Below are 24,320 nucleotides of genomic sequence, written 5' to 3' on the forward strand. Positions count from 1 at the left end.
AAAAGAAGTGAGAGTTGCGGCGGGCGGAGCTGCAGTTTTCTGGGAGTTTGTTCCAGATATGTGGAGGCTAAAAACTGAATGCTGCTTCCACATGTTTAGTTCGGACTCTGGTAGAAAGCCAGAGAGGACAGGGTTAATCAAATGCCAACAATGTGGTCTTCAATCTGAGGGTTAGACGGCGAACACTATTCTAACTAGATTCACCCAACATAGATCCAACATCCTCCGAAGGAAAAAGACCCATACACATCTGGTTAAACATTTTTTTATTGCCTGGTTGGCTCTCGGTCCGAGCCACTGTAAGATGGAACAAAGCTCAGAGGCTTAGAGCAGAGAACGTTTGGATCTCTAGATTGGACACCAAATATGCTAGGGGTCTTAACGAGGGCTAACCCTAACCCTAACCCAGGAAAATAGGTTTGTTATCTGGACATAAGATGGTTATTATAGGTCACACAGCATCATTATGTAATGATCACAGGAAAAATGGTTTGCCTTCATATGTTGTGAACTGGAAATCACAAATAGGCTTTTTATATTCTCCATTTTCTCATCGTCTTGAAAGGATTTTTTTTTTTAAGATGACATATCTATTTTGATAAATGACTTCATATTGGTTACTTTATTTCCTAATTATGACGAGGCAACTAGCCAGGTCTAGATCACAACATAATTATATTTTGATCATATGAACATAGACAGAGTAACACACTTGAGCTGTCTTGGGTTGGAGGCAAACCCAATGTTTATTACCCATAATCTACTACTCTGTCTTATGTTGGTTTAGCTATACTGTATGTATAATCTTTTTGTTACTTCACAGTAAACATGACAGGCCGGGAAGTGACACCAAATTAATATACAGTATTAATGAAGTCATATAGCATATATAGTATATATATATATATATATATATATATATATATATATATATATATATATATATATATATATATATATGTATATATATATATATATATATATATATATATATATATATATATATATATATATATATATATATGTATATGTGTGTGTATATGTATATATATGTGTATATGTATATATATGTGTATGTATGTGTGTATATATATATATATATAAAATAGTGTTAGAGGTCTGCATTAATGAAGTTAGCATTGTTTAAAACCAGCCAAACACCAGGTACCCACATTTGTCTGTTCTTATGTTAGAAATTAAAATTTTAATATTAGACTTCCTCTATGCTCTTTCAAAGTGTTATCTTGAAAAAAGAGATGGATTGGCTTTGTCCCCTGCAACTTTTAAGCTGATGGAAATTATGCTAATTTCAGCCACAATGTGAATTTTTTAGTACCTGTGGTATTGACCCAAGGTCGAACCTATTAAAATGCAAATCTCAGCAAAGGGAAAAGTGTCTGAAAATAGAGAAAGTCTAACAGATGGGGGTTTCCCCTCAAACGTGGTCTCTCTCTCAGCTCAGAGGAAAATGTTAGGACATATCTGGTGGCGAGCTACATTAGCATTTGGATGTTTAGCTTGGGGCCTGTATTTTTGTTTTTTGTGCTGAGACCTTTGTGAAGCAGTGTGTTGCAGTGAAAAACAGAATTTACGGTGGCATGCGGCAGAATTCATGGTACGATGGCATGTGTCTGTTTTTATTTCTTCTATTTCACCGGCATCATATTTTCTCTTAAATTAATTGGTATTAAGGCAATTTGCTGAAAAGATTAAGTATTCACAAGCCACTGCCAACTGCAGACGTTTCTTCATCTAGACCTATTGGAATGCATGAAATAAGACAGAAAAAACTGAGGAGTTGTATGTTAATATGAAAACCATGGTCCTTTATCAATTTGGCCTCAGTCCAGTTTAGTCACCAATGCAGAATGTTAATGAAGGTGAGGAGACATGATTGAGAATACTTTTTTTTTTTTTCTTTAAGGATTCATGAGATAACTAAGAAAGCTATTTTCAGTATTTGGAGTAGTAACATTTTAAAGTTTGTGTGTAACAAATGCATCCTTCCTCAGGTTCCATCTATGAACCTCTCAAGCTGTCCACTCTCCAGCGTGACGATGAGCCCCTATGGGAGAAGCTGGACCGTTACTACAATGCCGGTAAATACACGTATTCACTGTTAACAACCTATCAATACTATGAGGCAGGGGTCACCTAAAATTTAGTAGTTGTATAATGCAAAGCTATTTGAAACAAATGGCACTGCTGTGAACAGTTGTACCAAGTAAAGTGTACTGTGTGTGTGATTTTACACACAGGTTGTTCCTGATGCCGTGTTCCAGGAATTGATAATTTTTCTTTCAGGCCCACCCAAAACGCATTGTTATACTGTTGAGCTAATGTATACGGCGATGTTGTTTTGTAATAAGCTCAAATTGCAGCCTTGGGTATAGTGATTACAGCCTGGAGACAAACTGTACAATATTGTTTAGACAGAAATTGTTCTTGTCTGGCGAGGTAAAAGCAGCATGGGGTTCCTGGGTGTTACAGAAGCAAAGACTCTCCCAGCGCGCACTGACCTGAATTTAATTCCACGCAGAGGTGTCCTGACTTGGCACTGCACTGCACTCAGCTGGTAGTGTTTGTAAGTGGGCAGTCAGTGTAGAACCATGTGGGACTAGATAATCCCACTGTTTGGTCTGGGTTTTTTTCAAGGACAGGAGGGTAGAGGCCAGATATTGATAGAGAAGATCCCATCATGCCCCACAAGTCAAGACAGCTTTATTTATATAGCACATTTCAGCAACAATTCAAAGTGCTTTACATAAAACATTAAAGAGCAGTTAAAAACGATTAAAAAATTTAAAACCTGCAGCTGTGACTGCCGCGCTGTGCCAGCCAGTGTTAGCTCCTAGTACACACAAAGAAATCCCACCCAACTGACACACTGCTAAACATATAAGGTGCATCTCAGTTCCCCTAAATTGGGTCCCTGTTTCCTCCACTTGCTTCCCTTCCTTGCGTCTTAGTCTTAAATCTCACCGAGGAAGCATGGGAGAGACTGAGGAAATCATGGGAGGAGAGAGGAAACGAGGAAATGTGTTTCTAGAGGGATAAGACGTCCTTTCGTCCCATGAATTTGTCAGCTGTATGGGCGGAGTAAGCAGCAGCTTTCAGCTGCACGGCTCCCGGGAACGCTGCTCTCTTGTTTCCTCGCTCATGGCTCCTCGGAGATCCCTCCTCCATCCTCAATCCTCGGGACAGGAATAAGAGCTTTGAGACGGCCTTCACGAAGGAGAGACGGAACAACTTCTGGTTCGAGCGAGGAGTCGATGAGCTATCAAAAAAGGGAACTTGGATGCACCTACAGTATCCTCGATTTCAGACTTCTCTGTAAGCGCCCTTTTGGATGTAATCAAACCAGCTTTAAGGTGCTCATATTATGCTCATTTTCAGGTTCATAATTGTATTAATAGGTTATTTCAGAATAGGTTTACATGGTTTAATTTTCAAAAAACACTGTTGTACTGCACATTGCTGCATTACCTAGTTTCACCCTGTGTGTTGAGCTCTCTGTTTTAGCTACAGAGTGAGGCATCTCACTTCTGTTCTACAATAGAGCTGTTTGGAGCAGTTTGTGAACAGTGTTTTCTGTTGGAGATGGTAAGTCCCTTTGGGGGGGACTTTGGGCTTTTTCACTTTGTAAACCTATAACATGCACAAAAAAAGATATATAACACAATAAAGGAAAGGGGGAAAAGCCAAAAAGCATAATATGAGCACTTTAAAATAGAAGTGATGATTCCATTTGGTGTGAAATATGTCATCCTGTGTGACTGGGCCATTAGGCTGGCAGAAGGTTAAACCCCACATTTGAAATGTCAAATCTGGCACTTCAATGCCAGGATTCCAGCTACAAATGGAGATCTGCCTGTTTCATGATAGACCTCTGTTGTGTCAGAGGGTTTGACTTGTCATTTCATAAAAACACAGGTGTAACTAATAGAATTAATGATGGTTCCATTCCACTTACGTGTGCCAGTAACGAATGCCAGCGAGCCAGCATGCACAACAGCAAGGCCCTGGCATCGCAACACCTAAACTGAATGCAGCCGATATTAATCTTATTAGTTACACCTGTGTTTGACAAGTCACAATGTCTGCTGTGAGAATGGTCTGCATCCACACCACATTAAGCCTCAGTGTCTGGAGGGAAAGAAGAAGTAGTGAATCAGAGACATGTGGACCAAACCAAACAAAACAACAAATAACTTGACTGTATTCAAAAGTTGTAGGCGTTGTTATATTTGGAAGTAAAATTTTATTTAATTTATTGATTTTATTTATAAGGTGAAAAGTACAGCTTGCTAGCACAGGTACACTGTGGTTATCAAAAAACAAAACATAGTGGTATATAGAAAAACTAAAATGGAAACAAAAGAATAAGACAAATAAAAAAAGAAAGAAAACTATACAGAGCATATGGAGATAAAATTGCATTAATATAGCTGCAATATATTATATAGAATGCAAAACGACCCAAAAAACCCTGCAACATATCAAAGCTTTGGTAGGTAGAAAGCACAAAAACGCCAGAATTACAGAGTGAGACCTCTTCCTTCAGATTTCCCTCTGCCCTCTCTGTCTGCAGAACAGCCAATAGGAACGCTCTCTCCATAGATACACACACACACACTCTCTCTCTCTCTTTCTATATCTATCTATCTATCTATCTATCTATCTATCTATCTATCTATCTATCTATCTATATATATATATATATATATATATATATATATATATATGTGTGTGTGTGTGTGTGTGTGTGTCTCTCTCTCTCTCCCCCCTCTCTGAAATGACCTGTGATTGGCCAACGTCTCCTGTCGGGCTAGATTTTCTGAAGCCCGAAAACACAGCAGAGGAGGTGCAGAAGTCTAGTTTTCTCTCAGACCACTTGAATTACAAAATGCTGAAAGGTTATTATGGGATATTTGCCCCTCAATGCCAAAAATATAACTCTATCTACAACAGCTTAGTTAGCTTAGCATAGTTAATATGGTAAATTATGATATAGTATGGGATATAAAAACAGTGTAAGGTGAGGTTGTAATATATATTTTATATACTGTATTAGATTGAAATATAGTGTATAACAAATATGTATTTGCCTTGTGATGACAAACTAGAATTCCCCCCCTAAATTTTTTCAAAGTGAAATCTATCCAAGTAAAGGCAGGCACAGCACTTCTTCTAAGCAGATAGAGTTGGGTTCAGTGTGCAGAAGCATGGATCATGTGTTGCCTCTGGCTGTGCGTGGCTGTTAGATTCTGGTCATACAGATCAGGATGCTGTCCCCTCAGATCAGTGCTGATTGTGTCACTGTGGACATATGATGCTACATAATGCTTAGCATTTCTCAGTTGCTCTTGTTGAAGTGTACAAAAATGTACTATACAGTACAGCAGGAACATCTGGACATGCTCTGAAGAGAAATGTCTGAGCCTTTAGTGCATTCATATTGTTTTACTGGTTGTGTTCCTTATTAACACAAATGATGTGTTATCACACATCTTTGATAAACTATGCCCAGTTTTGTTCGCAGTAGTGTGTGTAGTTGTCGAAATCTGGAAAACATACCTTCATTTATAATTGCTGGTATGCCGTACTGTTAAAGAATAGAGTCATAACACGTCATGCCTGCTTGGAGCTTTCCGGAATTACAGAACATACAAGAAGCATGGCCTTCTCCTCGCAGGACCCTCAAACTAAGAGCTATTTAAAAGTGAACTAAATCGGCATCTTTCCAGCTGAATACAGATGCGCAGCTTAAAGTGTCATACTAAGCTACAGGATCCTGCCGCATTTTACAGCAAAGGCCATAGAAAAGGCCACCATAGACCATCATCTAAGTAAATCAATCGCAAGACGAGGCGCTTCAGGATCTGTCTGCTTCAGCTCAGCAGGGGACATTCCATCCATCGATTACATCGTGTCTTCACTTTGTGGTAATCATGCAGAGCAGCATGTCCCAATGTTTTTACAAGTGGGAATAAGTCAAAGCAAATGGCTCAGTCAGTCACAGTCAGGTGGGAATGTGAGAGGGAAAAGAAATAATTGCTGCACATTTCTTCATTCCCTCAGAATGTATAGTACTTCTCAAATCCATGCAGGGTGTTTATATACCCAGCTTTATATTGCGTAGAAAACAGTGTCAAACTGATGTACATTTCATAAAGGCTATAAACCGTGGAAAAGAAAAATAACATTACTGTGGCTCAGTGGTAGAGAGGTTGCCTGCCAATTGGAAGGTTGGTGGTTCGATCCTTGGCCCTGCAGTCCCATGTCAAAGTGTCCTTGGGCAAGACACTGAACCCCGAGTTGGCCCCGATGCTGTGCATCGGAGTGTAAATGTGTGTGACTGATTATCTGATGAGCAGGTGGCACCTTGTACGGCAGCCCCGGCCACAGTGTATAAATGTGTGTGAATGGTGAATGGTTCCTGTACAATGTTAAAGTGATTTGAGTAGTCGTTGAGACTAGAAAAGCGCTATATAAGAACAGTCCATTTACATTACAAATCACAGGATTTGGCTCAGGCAGGTGATTTACTTAAGACTTTATAAATGACACTTTGACAGCTTTTGCCAGCAGTAAACAGTAAAAGGGAAGGAAACTGCCTCTAACCCCGGTGTGGTTTGAGGGATTGTTAACGTGTCCTGTGTGGAAGGGTCTGTTCCGGGCTGGATGCACCAGTTTCTCACATGAACACACTTCTGGCAGATATGACACAGCCCATTGGTCTGCTCTGATGAAGACAGGGCTGTGTGTGTGTGTGTGTGTGTGTGTGTGTGTGTGTGTGTGTGTGTGTGTGTGTGTGTGTGTGTGTGTGTGTGTGTGTGTGTCTGTGTGTGTGTCTGTGTGTGTGTGTCTGTGTCTGTGTGTGGTCGTTTGTAGGTTTGTGTGTATGGTTTGTGTGTATTCATTAGGCTGCATGTGTATGTGTGTTTAAAAAAGAAGAAGACAATAAGCAGAGCTTAGTGTGCAACAGGTGTAGCCCTCAGTTGGAACTGATTTGCTGCTATCAGTGAGCGCAGCGTAGCCCCCAGCATCAGCTGGGTTGAAACCCCCATAGATTTATGGAGGAAAGCCTCCGCCAGATTGCAGTATTTCGGAAAAAAAACGCAGCGTTGAACATTGGGCTTGTTTAATTGCTGTGTTGGGGTGGCGCTTGTCCAATTCTAGCGGGGAACAAAGCCAACATTGTTATCGCCGGCACCCAGACCTGCATGCCAATATACCTGCTTTCTTTCAGTTTTAGGGAGTAAAAGAGGTGGAGAGGGGTGAGGTTGGGGTGACAATGACAAATCAAACCAGTTACATTTTTCCTCCTTTCCTCTTTCTTGGTTGTTTTGTTGCAAAGCCACCCCCAGCAGTATTAAGTATACAATGCTGTTGGGATGGGGGACTTGTTCTCAGTTTATAAAGAGGGAAAGTTTCTCTTGTAGTTCATCACTCCATCATCTTTCTCCCTCTCTCTCTCTCTTGGTCTCTTCTTTCTTTCCCTCACCCCTCTATAATTTGTTATTTATGTGGCAATGTGGCCACACTCCATTGATTCCTTCCTGATAATACTGGAGGCAGAAGGCACTATCGCTCTGCCGTCTGGCTCACACCGAGTAAGGAGTGGAGAAAACACCTTCTTCTTTTCTTTTTATAGTCATTATGAGCTCCTTGCAAAAACATATGGTTGCCTGGGCGGGTTTATTCTTGCGTTGTTTTTCATTTTTGCAACTCGTTCTTTCCTTGTGTCTCTTTTGATTTTGTGATTATTCCCTGGCATCATCTTTTGCTGAGTTTGTCCGTTACATTTTTAGCGACTAATTCCTCAAAAACTGACCGCTGTCATCAGGGTTTACAATACCTGGGCAAAGTATTTTCTGCAAATACCATGTCCTTAATTAAACAAGAGAATAAAGCAAGAGAATGAATGTTGCTTTAATTGTTTCAATTTGTGTAATCTAACTATGGATACCAAAGCAGACCTTTTTCTTGACATGATGATTTACTGTTAATAGTCAGGGATTTAATAATAAAATAACTATTCAAACTGTCACCATGGTAAACAGCAAAATATATGACACTTTAGTAAAAAAGAGATGCAGTTCATTTAAAATAGATTCAAACATTACTCATACTGCACATGACAACACGTCAACAGTGTGCTAAAAACTGCTGTATTTAATTAATGTTACTTGAAGTAAGTAATGTAACAGGGTTAATACAAGTGAACATACACTGTGTGTGTGTGTGTGTGTGTGTGTGTGTGTGTGTGTGTGTGTGTGTGTGTGTGTGTGTGTGTGTGTGTGTGTGTGTGTGTGTTTGATACAGATAAATGACTTTCCCGGAGGCTTTCAGTTTGAGTATGTAATATTTCTGCATATATTATTGGAGGGCTCCGATCTGTTTTCGTATTAAGGACTTTCATCCATTGTTCTCTCTTTAGTAACTAATGCTGAGCATGAACTTTGGTGAACTTGAACATCTTAGTTTATGTTTGCTCATCCATTTAGTGCAGTCAGACATCCACAGTCTCAACCCCCGGCTGAAAAAAGTCTCCCTTTTTTTCCATGTGGACTGTAGTCTGGCTGAACGTACTGTATGTACATTGCTAGAATAATGCCTGACACCCGGTGCGTTCCCCTCTCGCTATCTAGGCTTAGCGCCGCCCAGGACAGTTGTGATTGGTTTAGTCTATATCCACAATGTTCCACTTACAGGATTGTTCCAATGCCGCAGGAAAATCCACCTTATGTTCCTTTTTCCGGCAGGATGTCCGTCCCCTTCCTCTTTCCTCGTGTTGGCGTTCTAACCTCCGGTGGATTTGTGAGGACTATGGTTAACTGCTCCTCAGATCTCTGCAGGGTAAATCCAGACAGCTAGCTAGACTATCTGTCCAATCTCAGTTTTCTGTTGCACGACTAAAACTACTTTTGAACGTACACATGTCCCACCAGAACAAGTTCCTCCCCGAGGCTATTTTGCAGAGGCACCAATTGCTTAGCACCGCCCAATACGATTATGATTGGTTAAAAGAAATGCCAATAAACCAGAGCACGTTTTTCTCCCATCCAGGAATGCTGTGTGGACTAGCCACACCCTCCTCCTCCGCGTTGTGGAGGAGGGTCTGGCAAAGCGAGACTATGATTGGTTTATAGAAATACAAACAAGCCAGAATGTTTTTAGATAGGTGGTGTAGCCTGACCACGCTGCAGCGCTGGTGATAGGGCTGGCATTGCGAGACTAAGTGGACTACTACAAATTAGAGCTGGGCGATTTGTTTCCCTAAAAAAATCTGTGATTCTGTGATTTTTTTATAAAAAACTCGATTTACGATTAGATTCGATTCCCCCCCCCTTTCCATTTCAAACAAAATGCTAAATATTTTTTTAAATATATATTTATTGTATTTAATTAAAGTGCATCAATATAAACAAAATTGCAAAGGCAAACCCTTTCTCTAAGTGAAAAGTCAGAGTGCAACAAAGATTGTTAAACATCCAAATTATTTATACTGTATTTGGATTAAAAAAAAATCGATTTTTTGAAAATATGAATCGATTTGACCTACCAACTCGATTTTTAAATCAAATCGATTTTACAAATTAACTTTTTTGATAGTTTTCTTGTTTTTAGCACTTTAAAGCTCTTCTCCAATGTTAAGCATATACTGTGCGTATCCTGTGTACCACTGGTCACTAAAAATGCTGAATGCATTTTGGGAAATAGCTTTATAAGGAGCTGGAGCTGAGTAGTTAGCATAGCATAGCTTAGCTTAGCGTAAAGTCTGAAGGCAGGGGAATGCAGCTAGCTAAAGCAGCTCTCTCTACACTTTTCAAACTCACCAAATAACAAACACGTTGTTTAAACCTTACACAAATAGAATTGTACAAAAAAAAATAGGATAAACTATTCTTTTATTAAATCAACTGCACATTGCTGTTGCTACTTTGTCAGCATTTATGTTGTGGTTTTTTTTATGGCCACTGCATTTGTTTTTCATTCAACAGTAAGTCATGTCACAGATGTTATATTGCAGGAAACATTATGACAGCGTCAGCAGGAGTAGACCGATGGATAACTTATTGTTGACACTGGCACAAACGGTGAATATCACAGTTTGTGTATTTCCATATTTTCTTTTCTGTAGCATCTGCTGTGGTACTGTACAGATATCATCTTACTCTTTCTGTCTTTCATCTCTTATTATTTTTCTCTTTTCAATCTATCTCTCAGTATTTTTTTTGTCTTTTCTCATCATCTTCTCTCATTTTCTCCACGCTGTCGGTGCTGTGAAATGGCCCATTGTAAAAGAGCAGACTGTGTGCGCCTGAGACATTAGCTGCTGATTTAGTGGGACATTAGCTTGATGGATGGCTTGGCAGAAAACTTCCCAACAACAGTTGATTTGCATCCAGAGAAACTTGCAGAGTGAGGCTGAACAACGTTCAGCACTCTCATCGTTTATGTCCTGCGTCTAATGATGTCTTCCGCAGCGCTGTAGTGCAGACGATGAAACCTTGAGTCCTCTGCAGTTCCAAATTGAGAGCTCCACAACTCATTTTATCATCAGCTTTTTTGTGAAATTTTTTTTTTATTTTAATATATATTAATAATAATGTACAGATTTTTCATGATACCTATGAACATACATATGACCTTATTTGACTTTTGGACGAGGTATTTTCTGACTCTCGATACTATAGAGGCACTTTGGTCAGTGCTTAAAAGTATTGAAGTTGGTTACCCCATGATGGGCAATGTTTGCAAAGTGGTCAGTTAAACTTGAGCCAATTATTCATGGATTGAGTGGTTGAATACTCGTCAGAAGATTATCATACAGACACTGAAATCAATTGATGTAAATCTTAGTTAATATCCATAATTGTTGGCAGAAAAGTTAAGTCTGTATTTTGAGTTATCATGAGGTGTGTTCCAAAGAAAAACATAAAGATAGATAGATAGATAGATAGATAGATAGATAGATAGATAGATAGATAGATAGATAAAAGCTTTATTATCCACTGAATTTCCATACACTGGAAATTCATCTTTGGCACTCTGGCAAAAGAAAAACACATAAAACAGCACACAGACAATATAAGTTAAGTTGTATAGTTATACATAAAAAAAGATGAATGAACTAGTACAATTCTCAGTACTGATCATTCTCCTCATCATCACCCTGGCTGGGTGGGTCATGAGTGAGTGGGGAGGGGAGTTATTTTAGTTTGCCTTGGTTCAGGATGGATACCGCAGAAGGAACAAATGACTTATCATACCCGTTTTTCCTGGCCATTGGGACCATCAATCTTCTGCCAGATGGCAATAGCTGAAAAGATGGATGGAGGGGGTGTGTTGGGTCATTGAAGACCTGGATAGCCTTTTGTGTTATGGAACGGCTGTATAAGGTGTGGAGTCGTAACTGCTTTTCTCCTGTGATATTGCTGGCTTGGTTTACCACCTGAGCCAGCTTGTTCCTATGTTTGACTGAGAGGTTCCCATACCAGGAGGTGATGTTGAACGTGAGAACACTGTCAGTGAGTGACCTGTACGCCATGGTCAGGGTGTGCTTGCTGGTGTTAAAGCTTGAGTGTTAAAGCACTCAACTCAACGCACCATGGGTTGCGTTGAGTTGAGTGCGTTGAGTTGGAATCCTTGGATGACGGCAAACTCAACGCACCCCATTGTGTCAATATCCGATTTTCACAAAACTTGGCACAGATGATCTTCAGACCATGCCTCACAAAAGTTATCACATTGCGTATTGATATTCAACAGTGTTTCGAAGCCGCCAAACAGGAAATGAACTCATATCTCGGCAGGTCTTTCATGGACTTGGCACTTGATTGTGAGAATGCACAAGGACATTGGTGTAATTCGGCCTCTAGGGGCACTGTAACAACGTAAATGAGTTGATATCTCAGCCATTCTTTATCCAGTTGTCATCAAAGTTGCTGAGAGTGCTTGCTCATGCCATGGCAACGCCATTCCTGCTAGTGTACTGCTTGGCCCCCTCATTGCTGTTTGCAGCTATATTTCTTTCTGTAGTTCTTTCACTTCTTGCTGATCTCCCCTTTTAAAAGGGCATTTTTTCAGACTTTTAGTCCTTTACTAACCCATGGTTTATTATTGGGATAGATTCTGACTTTTTTTGTTTTTATGACAGCATCCTCACAGAATTGAATATAACTGGTGATACTTTCTGTTAATAGTTCATAATCATTGCAGGCTACCTTCTTACTAACGAGCATGTCCCAGTTGGTTAGAACAAAACAGCTCCTCAGCTGTTCAGTTGCTTCATTTGTCCAGACATGAATATCCTTAAAAGCCGGTTTTTCCCTTTTTAATTTCTGACGGTACTTAGGTGAAAGGTGGATGATGTTATGATCAGATCGTCCTAGAGGAGGATGACATCTGGAAACATAAGCTCCGTCTACATTGCCATAGCACTGATCAAAGGTCTTAGCCATTCTCGTTGGGCAGGTAATATACTTCTCCTTTTAAGATGGTTTTGTATAGTCTTATGTTTGATATTCTTGAGGTGGCCAGCTTGACGGATTATTCCAGGATATCTGTGCAGGAGTTTTGGTGGCAGATAGCTGAACTGTCGAAAGTTCAGCAGGAACTCCCTGGTGTAAACAGGAAATGCCGGTAATCCATTGTTCCATTGAATTCGCAGCAATGCTCTAGCCGCGATTGCAATGTCCCAGAAAATGATCAAAGTCCCAATCACTGCAATAAACTTCACGAACATATTTCCTCGTATGATCGGCAGGTAGAGCCTTTGTTGATACAATACAACAAAACTCAATAAACAAACAAAGCCAGGTGCCTAGGGTCAGCACTCGTGGCATGCACCATTAGTGTGATACTTGGAGGCGGAGTACCTGAGAGGTTTATTAATATTCGGTCTAATTCACACCATCAACCTCTATATCTCCTGCCAATTTGACTGTCTCCTTCAATTGACCAATACACACACACACACACACACACACATACACTGATAGAATGACATTCCCGCCCCATCTCTCTCCCAGCAGCCATTGCTTTCACTCTTTTTACTCATAGATACACATGCATCCTCTTTTTTCCTCTTCATCTCTCTCTCGCTCAGTCTCTGTCTTCTTCCGTCTCTCTTCCCATCAGTCTCTTCCTATCGGTCTCTCTTTTGCTCTGTAACAAATGACAGTGCAGAATGGATGTCCCCGTCATTTGCACCGGCATAATGTTCTGATGAAAAATGAAGTGATCCCTCCAGACAGATTAGTCATCAGTGAGGAGACCTCTGCAGGAGGTGTGTGTGTGTGTGTGTGTGTGTGTGTGTGTGTGTGTGTGTGTGTGTGTGTGTGTGTGTGTGTGTGTGTGTGTGTGTGTGTGTGTGTGTGTGTGTGTGTGTGTGTGTGTGTGTGTGTGTGTGTGTGTGTGAGTGTGTGTGTGATTGATACAGATAAATGACTTTCGCAGAGGCTTTCTGTTTGAGTATGTAATATTTCTGCATATATTATTGGAGGGCTCCGATCTGTTTGTATTAAGGACAGGTTGTTCTGTCTTTAGTAACTAATGCTGAGCATGAACTTTGTTGAACTTGAACATCTTAGTTCATCTTTGCTCATCGATTTAGTGCAGTCAGACATCCACAGTCACAACCCCCGGCTCAAAAATGTCTCTCTCTTTTTCCATGTCATGTGTAATTCCGGTAACACTAAAATAATAAAAAGATGTTGGTACTTTCTCTTCACACTACCTGATGCTGGCACTGTTCAGCAGGGATTCAAGCGTATGCTGCTGTTGCACCTACATGCCAGTAAGCGTTGATTTGGTGATTTTCAGATCTCAACACTTGATTTTGGTTGAATATGCTTTTCTAGGTGTGGTTGTTTGTAGTTGTTTCAGCAGCATTTCAATGACTATATAGAAGGTGCCTCATCTTGCAATATAGGCATTTGTGTAGCCTGGTTTTAACCTAGATGTCTAAACATCTTTTAACCCAGACATCACCAAATTAGTACTGCACAGTTTATAGTTTGAAAAAAGGTAAAAATTGAGTTATTGTTTGCATAGTCTCACGTTGCCAGACCTTCCTCCACAGCGCTGCGGAGGAGGGTCTGGCTAGTCCACACAGCACCGGGTGGGAGAAAATCGTGCTCTGGTTTATTGGCATTTCAACCTGAGAGGAACACAAACGTCTTTACCGGTTTTTATTGCAATCCATATTTGACCAGATTGTTCACTTAAACCCCAAGATGGGAAACTCATGGTGGCACCAGAAAAGAAGTCACAGGAGTGCATTGACATGCACTTAGGTAACCGGGTTACAACCATTTATTTCATATAAATGAGAAACTTGGTTTCTGTTAGAGGGGTAGGGGATAGGATAAATTTGGTTTCCTTACAGACTTCTCCTATAAAACTCATATTTATTGGCCATATATACAGTAACTGGGTTTCTAATCAGCTTTTTACAAGTACTTATGTGCATGACAAAGACTTCAGGTGAATGAAAGGTCAGATAATTACACGGAGCAATGTCTTCTCGTACTTGAAATGATTCCATCCAAAGTCAGACTAAAACTAATACAAAGTAGCCTCTACAAGTCTAAATTAGTTGGTTTGCACAACATGAGACATTCACACTGTGAAGAATAGCTGTGCTCTATCTCAAGCCATTTGCATGTGTAGTTTTTCCTCAGGGTGTTTGGTCAAAGTTTATGTTTGAGGCGCAGTCGTGCTACACATGAGGAAGTTTCCTTGGGGGATTTCTTCATTTCCATTCTGATGCTGGTGCAGAAGTAGAGAAACACTGCAGGTCATGCATTGTTGTATTGTGTAAGTGTTATTGAATATATGTTAGAATAGTAAAGTCTCTCAGAGGGAGACCAGAGGTCAAAGTCAGCTATAGAACACCATTGCAGCTGGAATGGAATCAGTGTTATGCTATGGGTAGAAGTTCACATAAATCCTGGTCCTTTAGTTGAAATACCTAAAGACTAGGATTGCACGATAACGTTGTGAAATATCGCAGTACTTGTGATAAACAGATATTAAAGTGTACTAAGTTGCAACACATTGCTTGTTGAATTTATGACAAATGAAAGGAAATGATTTCCAACATTCTTTTATTGAACAAATTTAGCATTGAATTGAATAGAAAAGGCACAACTAAAAAGAGAATGTTACATTTACATTTTAAAGTGCAGTTTTCTACTGATAAAATAGCTCTGAGTGTCTCGCAATATGTTTATTGGGCCAGTTAATTTTGCGATGACGATTTAAAAAAACGATATATTGTGCAGCCGCACTAAAGACCTGATCTTATTCCATTAAATTAGACTGTTAAATAGTTTATACAGGAATGGAAATGATTCCTGTATCTCCTCATGTGAATCCAAGTAAAGTCTGTAAGTGGTGGTGAAATATGTGCACATAACAGAGCAAGTCAGCTTGCACAACTCCATGTGTGTCTTGTCAGAGCCTTGCAAAACAGCGACATGAACATAGACTCTTGCCATCTTGTGCAGCTGAAGTGCAACAATAGCACCCTGAGTCCAAGTGATATTCCTCCAAGAATTATTGCTTTTCTTTACTGTCGCAGCCATTCACACTGTCCATGTCGCCGTTCACACTTTGCTCGACTTAAATAGGCATCCATCTGTTTTCACACTCTTTCAGTGTATACTGTTACTGTATTTGGCTACGTAACACAAACTGAGCTCTTCTCCAAGTGACTGTATTAACTTTTGCTTACTTTTATCAAAGAAGAAAAGTTGTCTTTGCCCAACCTTTTCTAAATTGAATTTAACATTATTTTATTTGTTTTATTTTATTGAGCTTGAATATGCATATGAGGAACTCGGAGAACAGCTGGATAATATGTTCTATTCCCACACTTGATAAATGCAGACTAGCCTGGAAAAAGCCCAGAAGTAGAGAACATACACACTGGTAGTCCATTACTGTGTCCGGTCTGACCCTGGGACTGCTTTTTGTCCAGCTGAAACAGCAAAGCAGAATAAAAATAGCTCCACACATCTGGCCTGACACGTGAACATCTAAAAACTCGAGCCTAAATGCATCTGGTAGAGACTGGCGTAGGTGTGATGGAAGTGTAGGAGTGAAAACAGACCGAGTAAGATCATGCAAAGTGTGTGGGAGCATGACGTGTATATGCCTTCAGAAAAACAGCTCTTAGTGAAAACTAGTAACAAATAAAGGTGTGCTTGGCAGTCTTTCGGACTTGTTTGTCTTCAGAACTTTAAGTGCATTCATCTGAACCGGTTGCATAAAGAGCCACTTCAGTTGTTTTGTAAAAGGCTAATGGGGCAGTGCTGTGGTGGCAAATTTTATTTTAACCATTTGTTTAATGATATTAACCATTTGTTTAAAGATTGTTTTAAACCTCCACATAATCCTGTTCCTTCCTGTAGACTTTTAAAGCACCAGAGAGGGGAACAGTTACAGCCGTCAACTATAGCCTAGAGAGTTATTTAGTTTTACTAGCTTGAAGCTCCTCACATTGTTGTCTTTTTGCTTAGATCGAAGTGGAGAAGACCGATGACTGTTTACGACAGTGAGAACTACGTAGGTTTCTGTCTCCTGAGATAAAACTGATGTTTAGGCTAATGTTAGGAACAGAGAGCAGAGGGGAAGGTGAGACAATGGTTTGACTGTTAATGATGTCCTCTTTTCAACTATGAGCATGCTAAAGACATTTAGAGGGGTGGCTTAACAGAGCTCTTTACTATATGATGTTTTGATGTTTAGATTTTAGGTTAGAAAGACATTTTCAGTTGTGCTGCGTGTACCTTTGAAACTGTGTTTCTCCATTTGCAAATGTAAATAAATACTCAAAGACCAAACTTTGGTTTAATTCTCAAACAGTCGTTATTCATTTTGATTTTATCATGAATATCACTAACACTGCTGCTTCAAGGAAAACTTCCACCACAGTGCTCGCTTGTTGTGTGTTACAGGGGTTTTCTTCACTGGTGTGTCAACTAATGTGGCTTTGAGTAGATAATAACATTTCCATTTTAGCAAAATTTGTTGCGTCACCACTTCCACTGTCTCTCTGTCTCATTCAATCTAGTCAAGACAACCATTCTGAACTACCAGAGTCCCACCACCGGCCTTTTCCCTGTCAAAACATGCTCCACCTGCAAGGAGGCCAAGGTCCGGGACTCCCTCTACTGTGCTGCCAGCGCCTGGGCCCTGGCTATGGCCTACCGGTTAGTAGACAAATACACACTCTTGCACTCTCACAGGTTAACCGTGCAGGATGGGTTTCATGGGTGCAGGGTTAAATGTATCTTTAACTGCAATGTGTGTCGCCTCTTTGGTGGCACAATTTGTGTAACTAATTAATACAGATGAATTGGGATTTAGACTCCCTGCTTCAACTTTCAACTTTATTTTGTCCCCGGAGGGCCATTGGTTTTGCAGCAAGGTATACGAAAAACAACATAGTCATACAATACATTAGGAGATGGGGGGGTGAACTGAATACCAGTGGGCTAGAAGACCAACAATATCACATCACAAACAATCATCATCATCATCATCATTGTCATCATCATACGAACCACATCAAATTGCTAACTAAACTACACACTTTGCCAAGTGAATTGGGAGTTCCTACCTCCTCCCCCAGACGGCTTGGTCTTTAGTTCTGCGACATGATGCACTAATTGATACACACAGTATCCTCTTTTAGAGCTAACCCTTGTCCATCCTGGGGTCAGCTCCAGTAGGTACTGCAGTTTGAAGATGCACTAAGCAACATTGCACCAGCCCCAAGTGGAAGCACGAAGAAAACGGACCACACATTTTAGAAAAATCAGCACACCAAATTGACTGTTGCTGTGTTTTTGGTATTTTAAAAGACTGGGGGAAAAAGCTCTAACTACTGCTATATGCACACCACCTCAGCAGGGGGAGGGGTTAAGCGAGCGGTCATTTACCTAGAGATAATGTCACTTTGGAGCCAATAAACCACCGGCACCTAAAACCTCAATTCTTGGTGTGTAGCTGGAGGTGATGAACACATGTAGTCATTTTGACCGAGTGCTTGCTTGTTCCTATATAGAGTGAAGGAAGGTTACTTTTGATGAGGTATGCCTCTGTTAAAATCATTGTATTTTGTTCCAAAATCTGCAGCGGAGATTTGTTTATCATATAAGTTGAATGAGATAATGTAACTGTGCAGTAAGGCTAGAATGTATTAAATTTGTCCAGCACCACAGAAAAAGTGATGTAAAAATAACACTAAAATGTATGATTATATCACTTATAATGTGTTTTATATAGGGCATTAGAACATAGAACAGATCAGGTAATCCTTAATTACACCGGTTTACGGTTCTGCCCCCTGTATCCCTTCTCCTTTGAGTTTTGGATTTGTTCCACTCACTTCTATTTCATGCTTAATGACCCTGCGCTCTAATCTGCCTCTGTCATGTGAAGGCTTTTCTTGACTCTTCGAGATTGTTGGTTCGAGGAGAACACTTTTCACTTTCACTGAGAACTGTGTAAAAAGCCCCAAACTTCTGGTTGATTAGCTTCAAGGGAAAAGAGCACCCCCACGACATTAGCCCGTAATAGGACACAGGAGAAAGGATGAAGAAAAGGGGGGGGAGAGAGAGAGAGAAAGAGAGAGAGATTGGATGATGGATGGAGACAGTGAGGAAAAGGGATGATACGGAGAGTAGGAAGTACTAAAGGTAGAGCTATGGAGTGGGAGTTAGAGAGGGAGGTGGGCAAAGGGAGAGATAAGAGACAGGGAGAAAAAAAGATGGGAGATGGAGAGAAAGACTGGGTGAGGGAATGAGATGGAGGGGTGATGACAGAGGGAAAGAGAGGGGTAAAAATAGAGTGTACTGCAGTGATGTGACCAGCGGCAGATCTCAGTCATCAGTCATGGCCGCCTCCTATTAGAATTGTCACTGGGATTTAATTAAGATGATTCTCATCTGACAGGCCTGGCTAGTGCCATTACTTACTTCACGCCGTGTGTGTGTGTGTGTGTGTGTGTGTGTGTGTGTGTGTGTGTGTGTGTGTGTGTGTGTGTGTGTGTGTGTGTGTGTGTGTGTGTGTGTGTGTGTGTGTGTGTGTGTGTGTGTGTGTGTGTGTGTGTGTGTGTGTGTGTGTGTGTGAGATTTGGATTTGGCACAAACTCCTAGTAGACATGATGAGTTTTATTTACCACGTTGCCCAGTCAAATTTTATTCTTTATTTCGTTATATTTGATATGTTATAATATTAATAAATGTTTTGAGTGGGTTGTTAGCTGCCAGGACTAAGATGAGTCTCTCATATTTTCTTGTAGTTGTCTACGCAGCGCTTTGGAAATAGGTCTGGCAATGCGAGACTAGTAGGTGTCTAACCTTTATGACACCCATTGCATTTTGCTGATTCATTGTAATAAAATGTGAAGAGCTGGGTATGTTACTGTAACCCCTGGCCAGTGTTGATCCCCTCATGCATATTACATTGTTGAAAACTTGTAGTCAGTAATGAAGGTCCTAAAAACAGGACATTGGTAGATGAAAAGCTGCCTTCTGCTGTATCCTTTGCCTTCCATCATTTTTAATGTGGAGGGTCACATCTATAAGATTATTGAACCGTTTACCTCTCAAGTTTCACCTCAGCGCCTTGGCTTTCCTCTGTCGATACCCAAAGTCATTATTAGCATAACCTTTGTACCGTGCATCTGAGATCTGCCAGCCCCATCAGGAATGTGCTGACTCCCACTGTGGTCACTGCGACCATAGTCTTGCATTGCCAGACCTTCAGATCTCCACAGCGCTGCGGAGGAAGGTCTGGCTGGTCCACGCAACATTCCTGGATAGGAGAACAAATGGTCAGGGGTTGTCGGCATTTCTTTAAACCAATCACAATGGTCTTGGCGGCGCTAAGCTCCGGACGCAGCGACAATTGCTCCTCTAAATGGTCTCGGGAGGGAACTTGTTTTGGTGGAACATTTGCACCCCGCAAAAGAAAACGCCACATACAATATTAAATTAAGTAAATGGTTCACACAATACCGTAATGTGAGCTATTTAAAATAGCTGATACATGGTTAAACCTCATTGGCTCTTACCAGTGTATCACCTTGTGTATTTTGTACATAGCAAAACGCCCCAGTTAGACAGTAAATGCCATAAACATATTCTTTGTAAATCTTTACAATCATTCCCCAAAGTAACCAAGCAGGCCTGCACCATCCAAATTTTCCTTAAAACTTGCCATTTCCAGTGTGTAACGTTGCTCAGAGGATCCAGTTAATGTTGCTTGATGGGACTGCAGTTTAAAGTTAACTCAAAGAAAGCAGAAATGAGGGACATCCGGCTGAACTTTCAGCAGAACTTCCCTTCCGGCGGCACCGGAACTATCCCGTAAATGAACCGTTGTCGATGTAGACTGCTGCGACCATAACTGATTGACTTCTGAATGGTTTCTCAGCAGGATTACGCTCTTAAAAACATTTATTTAATGTGTTTATGCTCACAATTTGGCATGATACGGATGCGGGTGTAAGGCTAAGGTTTTTTAAGGCTTTACAAATTGCATATTGATTTTTAGCTGCTGCTGAATGCCACTGCTGAATTTGTTTAGGCAGACTACTTTGTGATAAAAAGGTTGCTAGTTCAATCCCTACTACCAACAGTGACTAAGGTTGCTTTTACACCTTTGGCTGACTTCAGTTTGTCAGGACCAAGGAAATAAATTATACATTATTGCTTTTAAGTGCTGGTTCATTTAAAGTTCACACTGATGTCTTTGGAATTAATAAAAAGGAGTAAACATAAAAGCACATTCAATGTCAGGCAACTAATTCACTGGGCAGCTTAGGTGACGAGCCCACAAAGAAATAACGAATTATGAGCATGGTAGAGAGGGTAGAGAACCGCCTTTTCAGGTCTCCGATCAGGTTGTTTGGTCCGCACCACAGTTCAACTGAAACCTCTGACAGCCCAAAATAACCAAACCAAATGGTGAAACACACCAGAGTTTGTGCGCCGTAATATTACGGCATCTGCATAGGGACTTGTGTTGACTTGTGTGTTTCCCCCCTTCCCCGCCCCCGTCCCTCATGCAGACGCATTGATGACGATATGGGGCGAACCCATGAATTGGAGCATTCTGCCATCAAGTGCATGAGAGGGATCCTCTACTGCTACATGAGGCAGGCTGATAAGGTGAGTTTTTAGCCAGCCTCCACTCAGCTCCTGCTTTCACACTGCATGTTTGCATAAAAGCTCCCCGTAATTACACATTGTATAAAGCCACACCGAGCTGGATCACTGGACACATCTGGTTCCTCTTTAATATCATCACATACGACAATGGGAGCCGGTTGTTTTCGTCCTAAGGGCTTAATAATCAGCAATCTGTTAATTGCCAAAGACTTTTGCTCCGCTTGGGAAATTTTACACCACATCTGTACCGTCAAACCTGATGCATGTGCATGATTAAGCTGTGAATAAAAAATGGCAATACACACTATTTTGCATAACCAAAGCAGAACCGTCTATGTTCTTTTTATGCTGTTTTTTTTTTTTATTCCTCACAAACAACATTATTTAATAGCGCAGCTGGCTGTGTCTGTGTGTACGTCCATGTCTACACTGCGTGCCTTTTAAAAGCCTTTCTGTTTCATCTTGCCTTAACGTTGACGACCTAATTTAGGGGAAAGCTTTCCCATGTCTTAATTACAAAGCTGCGTTTACACAGTTAATTACACAGAGCAGCGTTCGTTACGGCCCCGTCTCCAACACTTACCGAGAACATGGCATTTCTAATGGAGACGTGACACAGGGCCACTGCTGGGCAAATATCACAGAGCAAATACAGCAGCTGGGCCCCACTGGAGTGGTGTGGTGTATAGGGACAATCTTCTAAAGTGAGAGTGTTTTTATTTGGGACAAACAATTAGTAAAAGTCACGTCAGTTGGTAAGGTTCATTTTATTTGTCTGTATACCCACAAAGGAAGCCAGAAGATCCAAGGGGGTTAGCTCATATCTCTTTGCATACATATTTTTTTCTACTACTATGGGCCAACAGTTAACATAGAAACGATTAGACATATATGTAAATGCCCTCTGTAAATGGTGCCCTGCTGGTAGGTTTTACAACTTCACCTACCTTCACTTAAGTATGGTACAGTAAAGTCAATCAGATGTCCGTGATCTGCGTAACGACAGTACAGTGGGATGTTTGCCTTCAACAGAGCGACAGTAATAACCTAACATACCATCATTACTGAGAGTAAACTACATTCTCGGTTATGTTTGCACTGAATAATGCATTCAATTAACAGAAACATAACTCTTGCAGCGCACATGAACAGATGCGCAATATTAGCTCACACATAAAATAGCACCCTCGTGAATTAGCCTACTGTTGCTAACGTACATTCATAAATCCTGCATAACATCGTCCCGTACCTACAGGACCTCAGACTTACGTATTGAAACACGCACAGAGTAGTGTCGATAAACTTGTGTTTGACGGGGGGCATCACGATAGTGGCTCTCCATCGTGATGTTGGCCAGCCATCACGATGGACGATGATATCGTCCATCGGCACAACCCTAGGTTGTTTTGCAGATGCCTTTAGTAGAACACTTTAGTAAAACATTGTGTTTCCAACAAAACATATTTACTAATGCAGTGTGTATGAATGTCATTTTTAGGCGGCAGGGTTGCTTGACAGGACACAAAAATCAATTTTAAGGTTGCTAGCTAATAACACAAGAGCTGCTATTTGCCTTATTTAAAGAGAACACCTGTTCTGAAAACATACATATATATATATATATATATATATATATATATATATATATACACCTTTTAAATATGATGACACTCACTCCCCCTTACTTGTACTTGTGGTATCACCTCTTGCTTTGCAGTATCTACACATTCCACAACAACTCCTCCATCTTTGCTATTCCAACATCATTTCACTTAGACCTACCTCTTCACTGCTGCAGACTTAAAGCTGCTCTAATTAATATTATAGTAACAATGGATTAAATAACTACATTGTAGTGTGAAAGGTGTCTCCTGTCTTAACTAAGCCTCAGAAAATGATCACCTGACTGCAGAATCATACGGCTCTATGGAGCATTTTTAGCAATGTGTAACTCAGTGTTTCAGTTGTACAGCTGTTGGTTCATTTTCACCGCTCTCTTAGTGTCGTTTTGGCCGAAGCAGGCAGCTGTTTCCAGCAGTAAAGCTCTAAAAGACACTGTATGGTACCTGTACTGCACCAAATGGCTATCAGACAAAGATGGCAAGTATCTGGTGAACATAGTGGGACGTTTGACAGCTAAACAACCAGATATATATTTTCCTCAGGAGGCAGTAGAGACCTGAAAGCTGAAAGGAGAGTGAATATTGGACTTACATTTGTGAAGTGGATACAAACACGACTCCAAATGAATGTAAATAAGCCACTGTTTGCTAACAAGTTCGCCATATTAACTTTATAAGGTGATAATATGTCATAGCTGGGTTCCTTGTTATTGGTTTGATGATATTTTTGTGTTGGCAATAGATGTAAAATAAATGCATGAAGTACAATTTCCTGTTACTGGACGGAGCAGCAGACATTGAAGTGTTTCAGTAATTTGAAGCTCGTATTGGCGCATTGCAGCACTCGAAACAATAAGCAAGATCTGGGGCCTCTCACAATATCCCGAGAGTTGAGCCACTTGACACAGTGGCTCTGCTGGAGCGAGAATCAGAGAGTCCTCTGCACAGAAGTAGCTTTTATCGAAACATAAACAGCAGTAACTATTGTTAGCTGCTTATGGAGGTAGCTCTTTCACTCACTATAACACACACACACACACACACACACACACACACACACACACACACACACACACACACAGTAGTCACTGTGGGATGGCAGGAAGTAGAGCAATTTGAGTAAAAGTGGAACAGAGGGTCTCCACTATGACCTGACTAGGAGAGAGAGAGAACGAGGTGGGCAGAGATAGAGTGCCAGAGGACAGAAAAAAGAGGAAATACAGGGAATCTGAAAAAAGAGATAAAGACACAGAGACCAAGAGGGACAACAAAAAATAGGAGAGTACTGGGAGAAGTGAGGTAGAAGTAGGGCGAGGGAAGGATGGAGGGAGGGAGAGAAAAATGGAGACATTGAGGGTGGGCTTGATGATGGAGAGAGCAGCGAAAGAGGTGTAGAGAAGAGAAACAAATGAGGTAAAAATGGGACAAAGGGACAATTATTTATAACTGCGCGATGGAGCTGGCAGCCCAGCCGTAATTTGGGGTGTAGTCGAGTTGATGC

The 24,320-nt window shown here is 40.7% G+C and overlaps 1 protein-coding gene across 3 annotated transcripts in view; it reads left to right on the top strand.

Annotated features, from left to right (window-relative positions):
- phkb (phosphorylase kinase, beta) overlaps positions 1–24,320 on the top strand; it is a 125,394-nt gene that overhangs the window by 2,685 nt on the left and 98,389 nt on the right. For all 3 annotated transcript variants that reach the window (XM_028577266.1, XM_028577276.1, XM_028577284.1), the window contains exons 3-5: positions 2,013–2,099; positions 17,090–17,228; positions 21,098–21,197. In XM_028577266.1, coding sequence (XP_028433067.1) covers positions 2,013–2,099; positions 17,090–17,228; positions 21,098–21,197 — 326 coding nt within the window. The remainder of the gene's footprint in view (positions 1–2,012; positions 2,100–17,089; positions 17,229–21,097; positions 21,198–24,320) is intronic.

Source organism: Perca flavescens, chromosome 1 (assembly GCF_004354835.1).
Source record: "Perca flavescens isolate YP-PL-M2 chromosome 1, PFLA_1.0, whole genome shotgun sequence".
Classification (NCBI taxonomy): domain Eukaryota; kingdom Metazoa; phylum Chordata; class Actinopteri; order Perciformes; family Percidae; genus Perca; species Perca flavescens.